This window comes from Halyomorpha halys, unplaced genomic scaffold, assembly GCF_000696795.3.
Source record: "Halyomorpha halys isolate HHAL.00 unplaced genomic scaffold, Hhal_1.1 Scaffold198.1, whole genome shotgun sequence".
Taxonomy (NCBI): Eukaryota; Metazoa; Arthropoda; class Insecta; order Hemiptera; family Pentatomidae; genus Halyomorpha; species Halyomorpha halys.
In genome coordinates this window covers 636,508-654,344 of record NW_027113946.1, presented here as the reverse complement: position 1 = coordinate 654,344, position 17,837 = coordinate 636,508, and the positions used below count along the sequence as shown (strand labels likewise).

Here is a 17,837-nt window from a genome sequence, read left to right as displayed (position 1 = left end):
TAAATAAATATTTTTTTGTTTATTTATGTTATTTCTTTGCTTCCCACACCACCCGATCATCTTCTCCAATCAGTAATCCACGGTCAACTATCTACACCACATTATTTTATTTATTAAGGAGGATAAATCGTATGAAATAAATAAAAAAGTTAGTCAGTAAGCCTTCGAATTTAGGTTAGTGCTCTGCTGTAATTATTCTAAAACAAATCATAGTTCTGTTCTGCGAGAAACTGCATAAGTACTTTAATAAAAGCGAATCATAAACTGAAAAAAAAAAAAATAGTAAAAGACTTGGAAGTGCTCAAGATAGGATCACGCCATAAACGCATGCGTCAGCATAGGACTAAGATGGTATAGAATGGAGGGGAGCAGTTGAACCCCGTCAACCGAACAGTGTACTACACATCGGCAATGTGCTCGTATGTATCTGTCACCTCATGATCGACTATGAAACTGGGACCTTTTGATTTGGACATGTCGCCAGCTTCTCAAAGACATACTCCTCCGACTTCGGATACTATTCAGACCAAACCATTCCCCATCAGAGGTGTGTATTATTTAGTTTGTGCTATGTTCTTGCCTGGTTTGCGATTCTTTTAAAACTTCATGACAGCACTTGGAAACGATGTTGTAGCCTATTAAATTGTCATATCTACTGGAATTCATGTTCAATTATTCACTGTTCTCTTAAACTCAACATTATCTATCAAAATAATGTTAATTGACATCCGATCCTTATATAGATTATTTTAAATAAAGAAACATTCCGTTTTAAAGATTTTTGCAATTATCCCTTCCATTTGATGGTTCGTGGTGAAAATAATTCAGCAAAGTCCTATCTCTTCCAGCAGGATATTCTGTGGCTAATCAATAATCTGACTCAAGATACTCTTGTTTTGTGTATATATAGCTTTCAAACATTGGCTTTTTGTCAAAATATTTTGTGCACTTCATTTATGCTCGGATTTTTGCAAATGTACATATAGTATTTTCATTAATACAGAATTTTGACTTTACATACTTGAAATATTTAACATAAAATGTATTTAATATCTTTTGTTTTTTTATTAGAATGACTTAAATTATGAATTATCAATTAAGTAATCAAATTGCAATTAACCAAGTTTTTTATCGTTTAAAATAATCAATAAAGAAAAACAGTATTATTTACACATGATTAAAAGCCTTTTTATCATTATTAGATTATATATTTTTAAAAAATTAAATTTAAAACGTCTTGTACATCTTTACAAAATTCTTTCTTACTTGTTATTTATCTTTCTCATCAAATCAAAGCAAAGACTAGGATAGTCAGTTTTGAAAATGTGTAATAATAGTACTAAGCTAATTAATTTAAATAGAAAATTATTAAAATGCTTATGAAGAGATTTTCCATATTTTTATCAGTAATTAGGTATGAATTTATGGAATTCAACTATTCTGTTGAGCTAATATTTATTGAAATTCTTCAAGTGGTTTTAAATCAGTTTAATGCAAATGTTTTATTCAGTTTATTGGGAGTGTCATTGTGATTCATTTCACGTAATGTATTTGTTTATGATGATTATTGATTAATTTTATTCACTTTTGTCTTTCTATTTGTTTCGATGTTTGAAACGGTCTCTTTTTTTCTTCATATTTTTTTTTAAAAAGGTTATTTTAGATCTACATTTGTTTAGTAAGTTTGAATGTATCCTATAAATATTAAAGTGAACTTTTATGTGATTTATAACGGTAATTTTTATCGAGCTGGTTCTGATTCCGTAAATTTTCATAAAAAAATTTATTTTTTAAATGATCTTTAATTATTTTAAACTTTCTTTCTAATGTAATTTGATACTTCACGTTTTTGAGGTAGTTGGAAATTTTTCATTAGCGATGTTATCAGCGCTCTAACGTTTGATAAGGTTATAATGAGTTATATGAGATAAAGTCGTTTAATGTTAGTTTGCCCACTAACAATGGTGTTAAATTCCATTGCTAACCCAATAAAATGGTATTATCTAATTTTAGTTAATCCTTTATCGCGAGACCTTGCCTCAAAAGTTCAAATGAAATATTCCCACGACTCTGTCAGTTCAGTTCCAGCCTCATTTGCCAAATGATCCGAAGAAATTCTTTCCAACGCCAGATCTCTATTAGAATTGGTGAGCTTTTGTTGAATTTCCACCCCAAAACTACTATACATCACCATTTCTTATAATTTATTCACAAATACTACTATGTATTCAACTAATTGATATTCCTCATTGTGATTCAGATTGATGACTTAGCAGTTTTACAAATATTTATAATTTGAATGTACATAACTTGTTTTACTAAGATTTACTTTTAAATTTATCAAATGGAAAGTTCATGAAACAGTTTATTACTTAGTCTTTCTTATTTTTGCATTGAATGTCTAGGTTATGTAAGTAGTGTGTCCTTGTGTTGCAGTTTAAGATTTGCAAAGTTTTTACAAAATGTTTTATTTTAGGAGAACGGGCCAATTATGTCAACAGCCCACATGTTATTGCTATGGTTGGACTCCCTGCAAGGGGTAAAACTTATATATCAAAAAAGTTATCTAGATATCTCAACTGGATTGGCATAAACACTAAAGGTAAGCTTTAACAAATAATGAGGTGTTTGATCGTAAAATAAGGTAACTGAGTTTTTTTTATAAAATGAAGTTTTTGTCAACACCTCCTTTTTAAGACTGATTTCATAAATGTTGAAAAAATCTTTCGTAAATTTGTTTTCATTGGAGAATAATGTTGATACTAAGTTATTTTAAGTGACTCCTTTTTGAATGTAAAACATTGTAGTTAAATATTTTAACATTGTAAAAATTTTCATTTTGTCAGTTACCATGTTTTATGCCGGAATGCCTCATATGTATGTCTATTGTTTCTATTACCCAATCGTTATCTGATTTTTAGTTTCTCCGTTTCTTATGCGTTAATACATTTAAAATGACAGATATTATATTTGATTGAGATAATTAACTCTGATGATTGAATTTCAACAAACCTGTCTCTACAGGAATTTTTTTTCTAATAGACTATCTGTGGTCTATATTATTAATATTTTACAGGCATCTTTCTTTTGTAATATAATGAATCTTTTATCAGACTATAAAAAAAACAAGTCCTTGAACTCATTTTGTGGACTATGATTCCTTGATATTTCAATTTGGAAATCATGCTTTATTTGGATCTTAGTACAAATTTAACATTAGATTTGTTTTGTGATGACGTCACAATGCGTTCTATATTATGGTTTTTTGCGTATCTAGATCTGATAAAAATTGGATTCATCAGTTTTACATAGTTATGTGTCATTGATTTAAAATATACCTCCTTCAATTCATAATTTGATTGATATCTTAACATTTTAGTTATTTTTGATTAGTTATTAGTTTTAGTGTTTGCTTATAATTATTAAATAGTTTATAATCATTTATTTTTAGAATTAGTTTGATTCTATCTTGTTGTCATTTGGTTAGTAATTAAGTGTAAATATGGGCTTTCCATTTTCTCTATGGCTCAACGTTTTTATTGTTATTGCTATCTACTATAAATATTCTTTTTTTTCTCATTTATTATTGTTATCCTTTTTATTTATTGATTTAAAATTAATAAATAAAATTGATTAGTTATATTTTGCTTTCAGAACTGTCTTGTCTTCATTATTATTATTAATTTTATTTAATTTTCTGCTTTCTTTTTTTTTCTAATTCCATGATATTTTAATTCGAAATTGTAATTTTTAAGATAATGTTTTATTTGTTTTGAATTCACAATTTATATATTGTTACTGAAGGTGACCTTGATAGATTATGTGAACTAATGTGTTTCAGTAAAGATATTATGAAACAGCTTACAAAAAGAGTAAATATATTTTTTTTAATTGTTTGTATAGGAAGCAACCAATATCCAATAAAAATTATTCATATTTCTTAATATTAAATTTAACCAAATTAGTCAACTATCATAAGTTTTGATTTAGCCAAGTTGTCAATATAAGCCAGATAGTTCGTTAACTTGTTTATATTTCTATCCTAGAAGGTTTTGTTATCTACGGCTCCTAAAATAAATGAATTAAGTATGATCCCATAGATTTTTATCATTTATGTCAAAAGAAGTGAAACATTTATTTTTTATTAATTTTTTAATCAATCTTTTTCAAGCTATGTTTTCCTCACCTTTAAATGTAAGTTTATAGTTTGCATATTCTTTCAGTGTTTAATCTTGGCGAATACAGACGACATGTTACCACCGCTTATAAGAGTCATGAATTTTTCCGGCCTGACAATAAGGAAGCAATGGCCATCAGAACCCAGTGCTGCCTTGATGCACTCCAGGACGTTTGTAATTGGCTCAGAGCTGGAGGCGAAGTTGCTGTAAGTTTCAAGGCTCAGTATGGTTTTAAACATAAATTTCATTGATTTGTATATTTACATATAAAGAAGTACTTAATTCGCTTTTTAACTTCTTTATATTTTTCTCATGTGTTTTAATGTGTTTCCTCAGCTGTTCAGAGTGCGTCTAGCATTTTGAATTTTTGGAAGCTGTAAACAAGCTAATGTGCTTGTTCTGTGAAATGAAAACAAAGCAAGTATCAGTAATATATGATGTTTATAGTAGTATTTCTACTTTATCCTTCCTGTTCATTTTTTATTTTTCCCTCATTATAAATGTTGAGTTTTTAGATTATTTTATAATTTTCTTATTATATCCTATTGTTATATTAATATTGGATATTTTTTTAACAGGTGTTCGATGCAACAAACTCCACAGCAGAAAGGAGAGATATGATTCATGATATTGTTGTTAAAAAAATGGGCTTTAAATTATTTTTTGTTGAATCAGTTTGTGATGATCCACAAATAGTTGAGCAGAATATAAGAGTAAGTACATATTTGTGTATTAAATAAAAATTACAATGTTTATGTTATATGATTTATAATAATAATAATAATAGAATTTAATAGGTTTCCACTAGAAAACTTGGTTCGTAGCATCTCTCAAGGGTGTCCTCCCTGTTTCACCATCACTCATGACTTAGCCATCATATTTATACCAATCTTCGAAATTAGAATATATAAAACTTTTCATATTATTTTTTCAAGAGTAAAAACAGACAAACAAGAAGTTGAAAAACAAGGTAGAACCCTAGGGCATGGTTACTAGGTACCCACATTATTAACTTTAATTTACTGTGTCTATAGCGTGGTAAATTAAATCTGAATTCTTGGTCAAAAATGAAAGTTTCATATGTAAAATAATAATTTAGTAAAAGTTGACTTGCTTTGTCTTCAAAATGTAATGGCCTTAAAAGAACATTGAAATGGTTTTTCTATTAATAGGGTAGAATACGTCCAAGGGGTTCAGTCCTGAACATTTTGAAATCATATACTTCATGTAGATTAATCCAATCAGCACTTTGATCTTAAGTGTATTGTAGGAAATATGCAATATTATTTATTCACAATAAACTGCTCACACTTGTTTTCAATTTCCTCTTTCTTTTCTTTTAAAAGTCTTTTGTTTTAATAAAAGTCCACCTACCAGACTTGGTTCGAAACGGTGCCACAGCAGTTACATGGTTGCAATCATCAATTTTAATAGTGAATTTTATAAATATCAATATTTTATTAATGATTAATTACATTTGTACAGTACTCGAAAGTATTTAGTGAAATTAATTATACAACTGCTATATTTGTTTTGTACAACTTTATAGTAACACCAATATGATACATTGTATTGTGGTCAACTTTCTTTTACCTTAAATACACACTAATACTACCATAAAAATCATAAAATTTGTGTTGAGGAATCATTTATATTTCCTTTTTACGTTTTAGTGAATAGTTGCACCAGTGATTATAAATTGTATGGATTATCTTCCTGGTTAAGTGGGAGGAAGGTTCAGCAGAATGTTGCTAATTGGACTGATAAGGATTACAGTCCTTAATCAATATCATGTCATAAATTGTATTCAAGCCATCTTCATCTTTTTCTATTGGCCAAAAGTAGAACAGTTAGGAATAAATAAATAGTATGGTGTGATTTAATTTTTGTGTGAAATATCATTGATTGCTCTTCCCTATCTTTTAATTGTTGATTATATCTTTTTATTGGAGACAGGAATATATAATTTGAATGACTTTATTTCTGTTTTCTAAAGATGAATTTTTTGTCATTCCTTGATTCTCTGGTCTTTTTTATTTTTTTATCCTTTGATTATTATTTTTACTTTCACTTACCTATTTTATGGAATATAAAGTACGGGGAATTTATCGCAGTCATTAAAAATTTTTAATTTAAGTTTTCAACAGAAACACATGTTTTGAGTCACCAAATAACCAAATCTCCCTAAATGGTGTGCGTGTGTTTCCTTTTACAATTATAATTGATTATTATTGATTTTTTTCATTAATATTATTAATTAATATATTTTTATGTTATGTAATTTCAACTTTGGTTAATTTATTAATTAATATGTAATTTTTTTTAGGAAGTGAAAGTTAGTTCACCAGACTATTTAAATATGAACAATGAAACAGCCCTCAATGACTTCCTGCAAAGGATCGATCATTACAAGGAGAGGTACCAACCATTAGATGAAAAAAACGAATCTCACCTGTCATTTATGAAAATATATAACACCGGTGAAAAAGTATTAGTACATAAACACGAAGGCCACATACAATCTAGGATTGTGTATTATCTAATGAATATTCATATTGTACCGAGGACGATTTATTTATGCAGAGTAAGTATATTTTGAACTATCAAAACCAGTTTATCGTTTGTAATAAATCATATATTTGTAATCTTGAACATAAATGTAATAAAAATTATAAACCAAGAGGAAATAGGCACAATTATTGGGCTATATCAGGATTTTTTTGAGGAACTTAGTTTATAAATAAAATAATTCAAATAAACAAGATTTTTTTCCCTTCATTCTCTTTATTGGTTTGAAGAAACAAATAATCAGTTTGTAAGATGAAGAAAAAAGAGATGGAATTTTTTTTTGCAAAACAAATGGAAATAGGATTACATGAAAATTATTTTCAATTTGAAACATCTTCAATAATTTTGTTGACCATTATAACATTTATTTTCTGTTTCTGCCTGATACTGCCAATGATTGTGCTAGGAAACCCTCCTTGGGAAAGCCGAACCTTAATGAAATGGCTCTCTGGCCCTCAAATGCATCCTATAATAGCACTTTCATATTTTTAACTCGGCAACAAGAATATGACAGATAGAGAATGAATGCACAGCTCTAATAATAAGTTGAAACTAAAGTTCTCCTTGTACAGTCCAACCTCTCTATAATGAACAGTCATAGACATTTATCAGTTGCCAAGAGTTGACCGTTAGGAAAGGGGTATTTCCCTATGAAAAAATTTATATGTATCTGCCTGGATCTAAACAAAATTATTAATTTGAATGAACAAACTTTATACATTTGCTGAATCCATCCTTATAATATTTAAAAAATCTAAATGTAATTTAAAAATTTAAAGTACTGTTGCCTTAGATCTTAATAATTAAAAAGAATAACTTCTAGATATACTTAAACTAAACGTGTGTATGTATTTATATCAAAACACAAAACTATGGCTTCCTTGTTTCACTTCAAGTAAAATCATTCACAGATCTTGGCGATTGATTATGATCCTTTTTTGTTTTTAGGCCAATAATTTGGAATTCGGTTGATAACTAATGTTGAAACTAAAAGCTTCATTTGGAATATTATAACAACACTCTTATCATAATCTATTTCTCTTTTTATTCATTTTTTCTATCATTATTTATCTTTTATATCATTTAACTTTTAGCATGGTGAAACCTATCATAATCTTGAAGGGAGAATTGGGGGAGATTCTGATCTATCTTCAAGAGGAGAAGAATTTGCTGATGCTTTAGCAGACTATATCCAGGAACAAAAGATAGATGGCCTCCGTGTATGGACATCATGGCTGAAGAGGACAATAAATACTGTCAAAGGAATCCCTGCACCTCAAGAAAGGTGGAAAGCATTAAATGAAATTGATGCTGTAAGTAATGAGATAAAATTTTATTTTTTAATAGCCAATATTGATTTCATATTTGGAAAAAAAAATTATTTTTTATTATTATTGTTTTATTATAAATCTTACCATCTTTTAATAATATGTTAATTTATTCTGTAATTAAGAACCAGACTGACCTAATTTACATGTTTTTACTTTCATATAAAATTATTATTCAATTAAAAACTAGTTTTGTAATGTAATAAATAATATGTCTTCTACTTCCGATATTCAACATCACAATTTCAATCCTTGAAGACTTCTTTTTCTCATATCTGTCCTACGATGAATTACTTTCAGCTGTCCTAAAATCCCACACTTAAGATTATGGCTCTGATAACTTTCCAGTAAAACTAATAAAATCCAGCCTTCCTGTCGTTATTCCTGTTCTTTACCATATCAACAAATTTTCATTGCAAAACTCCATATTCCCATCTTCCTAGAAAACTGCCCTAGTCCAACATTAGAAGAAAATTTTTAACCCTACCTTACTCCACGACTTCTGTCCTATGTCTGTCCTATCCAACCTTTCAAAACTATTAGAATGCCTTGTCCAAAATCAACTCTCTAACTTCCTAGAGAACCTTTGGCAAACGCTTTCCGAGAAAAACCATGTATCCAATATCACCCACTTTATAACGTCTAAATTACTTCTACCTCCTATTTCCTTTTGAAACCTGTAGGCTCCTAGTCACTTCTCTAATATTTCCCCACTTTGACTTTTACTTTATGGTGTATGGAGTCTCTGGGTATATGGGGGCATCTCTGGGGGTCTCGAGGCAAAATTAGAATGTTTGATAAATTGTTGTGTACAATTCATCTTTGGGATCCTAAGGGATGCCTTCCTCTGTTTCCCATTTTTATGCCGAGTTAAAGTGCCTTTATCCTTCCTACTGTCGTTAGTATTTCCTGGCATCCTTCATCTTCCATTCAGACCCTATAAAATTGTAAATATCTTTTCATTTCATGGACTAAGAATTTTAATCATGTATCTTTATTGATTCCAGGGTATATGTGAGGAAATGACCTATGAAGAAATTCAAGCTTCATTTCCAGATGATTTTGCCTCTCGAGACAAGGCAAAATTCACTTACAGATACCCTAGGGGCGAGAGTTACGAAGATTTAGTTGCAAGACTTGAACCTGTAATAATGGAACTTGAAAGACAAGGGAATGTACTTGTTGTTAGTCACCAAGCTGTTTTAAGATGTCTCTTGGCCTATCTTCTAGATAAGTCTGCTGGTTAGTACTTTTATTTTTCTAGTTTTTAAAGACTATGATACTTATTTAATCAGTGTCTTTCAGTTTTACTCACAAATATAAAAATTTTATTGTCTCTTAAATTTTACCACCTCCCCTAAAAGGTAGAGTATTTAATAGAAAATTTAAGTTCTAAATTTAGCTGGAGTACTCCTTGCTTTAGTTTCAATGATCTCTCTTTTCAAGAAATATTTTTGATTATTAAATAAAATAACGAGGCAGGATGTCATTTAGATTCTCTTTACCATATATACCAATATTTTTATCCAAAATGTGTGTCATCTAGGCATATGCATTTATTTGATGTTTATAAATCAACATAATTGTGCTTACAAAATTCTTCCCATGGTGAATTTTTAAGTTCAATTATTCCAACTTAACTAAATGTATTTTTGAGTCTGCCAACACAATGAAGTCAATTTCACAAAGTTTACAGTTGTGTTATCTTTTTTCCTGACCAGTAATATTACCATATAAACCTATATTGTATTTTTGTTTCATTATTATCATTTTTTATTATATTATGTGTATATATAAAAAACTTGATTGTGTATCTATGGGTTAACTGCATAACTGCACCCAAAGGTTTAACGGCTACTCTCAATTCATACAAAGAATTGATAACAAAACATGGGTATTACACCCTAAGAGACTGCAACTCTGTGCACTCTCTGAGAGCTGCAGATAGAAAATGAAAAACTTTGGTTATTGATGGTCCTTTAGCAAACTTCTGCAATGCCCATTACATATATATAATTTTTTTTATCCTTCTTCCTCCCCATTTCTGGCATATGGGATTCAGCAGCAGTGGAGTAGTATCCTGGGCTTGTGCATACCACTGCTGCCAATTACACAACACTATTTATTCTCTCTTATTGTACAATATTTTGTATTTGGGGGGCAAACCATTTAATTGATATGGGCCTTAATTAGAAATTTTAATTGTGGTGCAGACCAGCGCTCGGCTGAGCGCCTTATTTTTTTTTAAATTATTCCTGATGACACTTTTGTCATTTCTGAAATTTTACCTATTCAGTTATTCTGATAAATACTTTATTTCAATTTTAATGATTAATATTTTATTTTAATAATTTTAGACGAACTTCCTTACCTTCAAGTACCTCTTCATTCTGTTATGAAGCTTACTCCAGTCGCTTATGGCTGTAAAGTTGAAACTATACCGTTTCCTATTGATGCTGTTGATACTCATCGACCCAAACCAAAGGTATTTTTTATATGTACTTTTTAAAAATATTTTGTAAACATAATTAAATAAAATTTAGGAAAAATTGAATTTTTGGCCCAGGGTAATTAATTATCAATATTAGTTGGCTGTCTAGATTTAATTTAAAAACATATTTTTAATAATCTTATAAATTGTATTGTCATAATATTTAATGAATGAATTATAAATAATTTTATACTGAAATGAATGGTGGTGGCACGTGCTTGTTTTTGCTGGATGCATATGCACTGCATGTATTTTCTGACCAATTGACTTTGCTTCGCAAATATTATTGAGAAATTTATTATATCCACAGAACATTTTATACTGCTGATATTTTCATCATCTGCAGATAGTATATATTTTTTATTTTTCAATTTACCTTTTATAAAAATATAATCTTGTAACAGAGATTAGATGTCACCATGATTATTGAAAAAAATATAGCTTATTTTCTAAATTAACATAGTTAATTTTCTACCCATCAAGATACCAAATACCTCAGACCTGTTATTGTTAGAATTTTTTTTTTTTTTAATGATTTTAAGTGATTTCTGGGTATATTGTGAAGATTTTCAATATTCTATATAATATTGTTTGTTATAGATATTTTATATAACTATTCCTGAAGTTTCAAAAAAAAATTTGTATGCAATCGCTATTCACTACACAAAAACAGGTTCGAGTGTATTAAGTTTGTTCCTTGTCTAATGTATTGTTTTTTTTTTTGTTTTTTTTCTGGTTTGTTTTTAGAATAAAACTGTTTAATTTGATGTGTGCCATTAAATAATTTGGCTTCGAAAAGATCTAATCTGGCACTTACTGGTCTTGGGTATGTGAAATGTACTTATGTTATCTTGATGTTTTACTTTGTTAATTTAACCTCTGAGAAAAAGAAAAATTAATGCTTTGTTATATTTAAATTATAATTTTTATAAATTAATTTTATCCTTTTTCAGTCATTTGTGTATGTATTTTTTTCACTTTTTAGTACCCGTAGATTTTCTAAGGGGCTAATTCTGTCAGATTAGGCTTTAACTGCCTTATATATTCCCTGAGGGTTAGGAACTCATTTTAAGTTTTATTCAATACAGTAACCCTCTGTCAGTCAAGAAAAATAGAAAACAATTAGTGTGCAAACTTAGGACTAGAATTAAAATATAATGTTGCAAAACTCGGTAAATACATCTTGCCTACTGCTGCATAACACCATCAGGCTGTTCTTTTGGCACCAAATCAAACATTCTTCTAACTGCAAACCAATGATGAGGAATCTAGAATAACCCCCCTAAAAAATTTCCTGTTTCAGTTTATTTTGTCACAATCCCATGGTCTGTTACGTCTACAGTTATTCTTTATACTTCTTGGAAATCACTTGCCAGTTCATCCTCTCTTAAGTGGAAAGATTTATAGAGGTTTTTCTTGGAACTCTTTAGGATTTTCTGTATATTCATTTCATTCCAAGATTTGTGTATCAGTATGATCTAATATTTCTTTTTGTAATATTTCGGAAGATAATGATTGCTTCCGATCAGCTCTCAATCTATTTCATTTCTAACCTATACTTGCCAGATTTATCATTCATTCCAGGCTCTTATCTTTTGTATCCATCAACTTCTTAATGCAGGTTATTTGTTATAGGATTCTTTCCTTATGTTGGTTTAGGCAGTTTGGCCATTTTGTCATGCTATATTTTATGAACATAATTAACTCTGCCATTCAGATCTCCTAAAACTATGGGTAATATTTCCCAATCCTCCCATTTCTCTCTTATAGTCACTAAAGGAGACAACTTTCTCTCCTTCCAGGAGATCCTATTACCATGATTTGACTACTCTTAAATTTTCAAGTCTTTACTATAGACAGTAGATCATTATGTAAGAATAATCCAACTCCCACCACCTGCTCTTTTCTTCACGTTAACACCCAATACAAAAGAGTGTAGACCTTGACTTCCTCTTCTTTTTGATATTGGTAACTCCAAGCAAATTTACGTTTACATTTCTATGGCGTGGAAAATGTTTTATTTTTTTTTTTTTTAATGGCAACATGGAATGGTTAAGAGGGCGAGGTTGTGGAGGAGCCTAAGAAGGTCAATGTAAATTTACTTGGAGTTACCAATAGCAAAAAGAAGAGCAAGGTGTATAAATGAGTTAATTATGCTCATAAGAGGCAGTCTGACAAAATGCAGATATCGTACCAAGATAGGGAAAGGATCTTGAATTTCTGTATAATAAATCACCTGCATATAATTTAATTCCTGTATCAAGAAAGCAAGATACCTGGGAGGAATGAAAAATTGTCCAAGTACAGACTATGTTTAGATTTGAAGTGAAATAGATCAACAATTGCTGATTGGAAACAATAATTATCTTCTGAATAGTAATTTCCAAGAAGTAGAAGGAATAACTGTAGACCATGACATACTGTGGGATTGTGACAACATAAACTGGAGGTGGAGATTTTTTAGGAAGGTTATCTTTGATTTCTTTGTCATTGGTTTGCAGTTAGAAGAATGTTTTCGATTTTCCACACCATGGAAAATCTAGTTTATTATTTCATTTTGTATGTTATCAGTTAAATTTATGGTGAGTAGTTTATCAGCTTATCACCATCATCATTATGTTCAGAAGTGAATGATGATGATGGGGGTCATAGAATAGTATTAGGTCTACTGGAAAGTTATGAATTAACTTCATTGAATTATATAATTGCCATCATAAATAGGACTTCTTGCCAGCATGGCAGCGATATTTATATCCCATTTTTTAAGAATGCCACATCAAGAGAGTCGAAAAATTGAACCAGTGCTAATCTGATATCTTCATTATTTTTGGATTTTTTTCCCTGCAAAAAACTTTGGTAAAAAAGGACACAGAAACTATTGATAATTGGAGCGTAAAAGGTCCAGGGATTATGGTGGATATGACGGAATTACCCAGCCTAGTTCTTTTAAGTTTCTGACGATTCCCTAAAGCAGTATGTGGCCTAGCATTATCATGAAGCAGCATGATGTCCTTCCTATTAAATATTGTTGGCCTCTTTTCCTGGAGATTTTAAATTATCATATTGCCGACAGTACCTTTTCGAATTGAACTTTTCGTTCGGTTTCAACTGCTCAAACAGCTGTTTGTTGAGCTGAACCAAGGCTCTCTAGAATCTCTGATTTTTTAAAAAATGATAAAAATGACTGTCACTCCCTAGTTACGTTTTTACTATTATAATATCGGATTAGATTGGTTAAGTAAAAGGTAGTTGGTACATGACACATGTTAGAGGGAATAGAGTTCCAGTGATATGAAGCTTGGGTAAAAATAATTTATCCAACACTGCAGTTAGTAGATGTCAGATAAATGGGACCTGGTAGTATGGGATTTGATTGAGAATTTCAATTGTAGGTTTTCTAGGATAGAGAAGGAGGGGTGGGGCGCTGAGTACTAATTACTTGGAATAGAAATGAAACTAGGAAATACTGGCATCGGAAGGATGGATAGAGCCACCTCAGCTCAGCGTAATACTGGGTTATGTTCTATTAGAAAGTGCAAATTCACCAAACACTTTTAATGAATTTCTTCATGATTTATATATTTTTTAAATCCATTCAACACTGAAATGAGTAAGTAACTTTAGTCAGGGAACAAATCAGACAGTTGTACTACAATGACTACATTATCTTTCATGATTACTTGAAGAAAGCCAATCAGCCACCTTTACCTAGTTCTTAACCCTTAGACTTGTTGTAGGCCTGTTATTAAAATTTTATAGTTATTTAATATGTATAGTACTTCTAAATTAGCTTTAACATTTGCTGGTATTTTAAGTATATTATTCATGTAATTATACTCTCATGTAGTATTGGAATTGGTAATGGCATGCTAGTATGATGTTAATAGCTTACAGCTCATATTGGTAGTTACTTTGTGCTTGATTCTTATTTATAGCATTGTATTATTGACATTAAACTTTTTTTTTTTTAATTGATGATACATAGTATGACAGAATTTACTGGATATTATGAAAAAAAACTATAATAAATAGTTAATTTTTAAGATAATGAAATTAGGAACATTTTTTTATTTTTAAATGCAAAATTTTAACCTTTCAACCAATATTGTAACTGATAATATAAGTAACTATATAGGACTAATAATGGAGAAATTAAAAACAAAATTAACATAAAATAAATAAAATCTGTCAATAATAAGACAATTAATTTTTGATCCAAATTACCTCATTCTGATTTCTCTTAATGAAGTTTAAAATACTTTAAATTAAGTCATGAGCCAACAATTTTTCAGCTATGCAGAGCAATGCATTTATTATTTCAATGGAGCTAAAATAAATATCAATGTTAATGAACCTAAAGAACTATTGCAACTTCTTCTTTTAACCTTGCTTAGTACAGACTAATATATTAATTCCAATATACTAATACGTATGCTTTAAAATGTATTTAATTAGAATATAAAAATAAACATTATTATATTTCTTGTTTCAGATTCCTGGTACTCTTGATGAAAAGTTTAAAAGATCAAATTCGAATAATCCTTGAAATAATTGTATATTCCGTTAAAAACAAAAAAAAAAAAATCCCGTTTTGAATGAGCTTTGGTATGAAATCTGTTTTCTATTTTATTTATCTATATCAGTTGTTATAATGAAGTTATTTATTGGTTGTGGTATATACAAAGACAATATGTCTTCCTAGTGCTGTGTTTTCTATAAATTATAATTAATAATATACTAATGTATAGTTCTTTGTAATTAATTCACTGTTAATTTTTTTTTTTTTTCGGAAACTGATATTAGTTGTTAAAATTTGTTTTTGTGTTAATAAAAAATAAAAACAGAGGAAGAATAGAAGTTAAAAAAAAAATAGTTTAAAATTTTATTTTCTCTTATTTAATAATTTGACTGAATGAAGGTCTTGTATATTGTTTTGTTAAATTTATTAAATATATATTTATTCATAATTTATATAAACAATAAAATATATATTGTTTAAAATATGTGATAAAAGTGTCATCCAACTTTTGGGTGTTGTATTTATAGTATTATTGAATACTTCTTAGAAATGAAATTCCACTTTGTTAAAGAAACAAGTTTTAATATAAAGACTTTATATTTTTATGTTTTCAATATTTTTTTTTTATTTCCTCTACCCATTTTTTCTATGTTAGTGATTATCTTATAATTTGCATCTGAAGTTTATTTTTCAATTAATTCATTTCTGCATCCTAGCTAACTATTAATAATTATTTTGTTATCTGTATATAAAAAAAGATAGGTTATTATTATTATATTACTTTGCTTGAGTAAAACTAAAGGCGTTTGTAAAATAATCCATATCTTAATTTTTGTTTAATTGTTGCTCCCCTTAATATTATTAAGTTTTTGTTTTTATTTCATTCTAGTAATTGAAGTGTTAACTGATAAGGTAGATAAACATCTTTGTAGCATAATACATATATTTGAATGCCAATCGAAATAATTTTAACAAAAAACAATAGAGTGATATGTTGGTTGTGAGTTGAAATTAAGCTGTAAACATTGATTTAATACACTGGTTTTACTGCTACTTTCAAATACAAAAAATTACCCTGTATATATGCAAATATTAAAAAATTAAGGTATCTAAACGATTTTCATTTACATTCCTCCCTCACAACATTGTACATCTTTGAATCAATTAACTAATTGATTAATGTTCTACACTTAACGTTTATGTTCAGCCTTTCTCATTTTCAAATCTCCGGATTTCGTGATCAATTATTTTTTATTGTACATATTACTTATTTTTTAAGATATGTATATTTTAAGATGTTTATGTTATTTATAAAGACCTAAATATATAATATTTGTAACTAGTCTTTGTTATAGTTAATCTATTAATAAATATTTTTGGATATTATAATAGAAGATTATTTATTGTATTTCACCTCTTTTTCGTTAATTTTTTTGGAGGGAAAAGCAGGAAATTTTATTTTATGCAGAGAAATGAATAAAGAAATTACCTTACCGTCTTTACCTGTGGACTTGGCAGCTGTAGGGATTGGGACGTGGGTTTGATTCCCACCTGGGGCAGTCAATATTTATTTAGTGGCAGTTTTGATAAATGAATTTTGACATTCCCTCCTTGGCCAATATGTGGCAACAACTACAAGGTAAAAAAGATAACCTGGCCCACTTATTGGCCTAATTCTTCCCTCCAGTTATCAGTACCAGTACCATATTTACATCAATATAAGTTAATGTCCCATTTTAAAAAAATTTTTTGCAAGTATAAATTTAATTAGTAATAAGAAATCAACTTTAAAATTTAATATACTTATCTCTGTTTATAATCTTAACAATTTCTTGAGTTAATATTGTGTAAATAAATAAAATTTTATCCATTTTAGTCTCAAAACATTTTTTATTCCTTTATAAGTCCATGGTTTTGGCCATCCTCAAGGGCAATCTTAATGCAATTCTAGAACCACATCATTGAAAAAACAACAACATTATGCAGGCTACTCTGCACAGGTTATATCAGTTCACAAATTACCCTAATTAGTCAATTGTTCACATCAAATAAAAAGTTAAAGTTGTGATAAATTTTAACAACGAAGGTAATTGGTTGACTGTGATAAAAATTTTTAATTTTTAATTGAATGTGAACTATTGACTAATTAGGGTAATTTGTGGACTGATATAAATGACCTGGGCAGAATAAGGGCCTCCATAAAGTTGTATTTTAAATGATGTGGTTTTGAAATTGTATCGAGGTTGGCCGAAATGTCGGACTTGTAAAGGAATAAAATGGATTAAATTTTATTTATTTAAAAAATATACATATCTCTTTAAATTAGGTACTAAATAATTTCATATCATAAAAATATTGTGAAAAAACTTTGAAATTAGAATATACATTTTGTTTGTTCTTAATCTTACCTAATTAGGTTAATATTCTCTACCATTTAATTTAATTCTTAGTAACCATTTATTTATATAGTATATATTATATACCATTTGACTAAATACGAGCAAAACTGCTGATCACAGTAAATGTATGAAAAATTACGAAAATCAAAACATGCTTCCAGTAAAGTAGGACAACAAAATTATTTTGAGAAAAAAATCAAGTCAGATTCGTTTTCAGCTTCTTTTGTGACCCTTAGATATAAATTTTCATATAAATAAAAACTTCCAATTAAATTATCACTCTTTTTTTTCTGTCATTTAGAAATTCCTAATACAGCTGAGTTAAGTGAGTGAAAGGTTGGATCACAAAATATA

At 28.8% G+C, this 17,837-nt stretch overlaps 1 protein-coding gene across 3 annotated transcripts; it reads left to right on the top strand.

Moving 5' to 3' along the window:
• Positions 1-353: 353 nt before the first annotated feature.
• Pfrx (6-phosphofructo-2-kinase) lies at positions 354-16,478 on the top strand. 3 transcript variants are annotated; one of them, XR_001342950.3, is made up of 10 exons: positions 355-547; positions 2,477-2,602; positions 4,224-4,384; positions 4,757-4,891; positions 6,505-6,762; positions 7,841-8,059; positions 9,082-9,316; positions 10,432-10,559; positions 11,313-11,391; positions 15,058-16,478. XR_001342950.3 is itself a non-coding variant. In XM_014418485.3 (9 exons), the coding sequence occupies exons 1-9, from the start codon at positions 448-450 to the stop codon at positions 15,109-15,111; spliced, it is 1,416 nt and encodes a 471-aa protein (XP_014273971.1). In that variant the 5' UTR covers positions 354-447; the 3' UTR covers positions 15,112-16,478. The 3 variants fall into 3 exon arrangements, 2 of the variants coding, with proteins under 2 accessions (XP_014273971.1, XP_014273972.1); XM_014418485.3 differs by lacking the exon at positions 11,313-11,391 and having other exon boundaries at positions 354-547; XM_014418486.3 differs by lacking the exons at positions 355-547; positions 11,313-11,391 and adding an exon at positions 1,939-2,147.
• Positions 16,479-17,837: the final 1,359 nt, after the last annotated feature.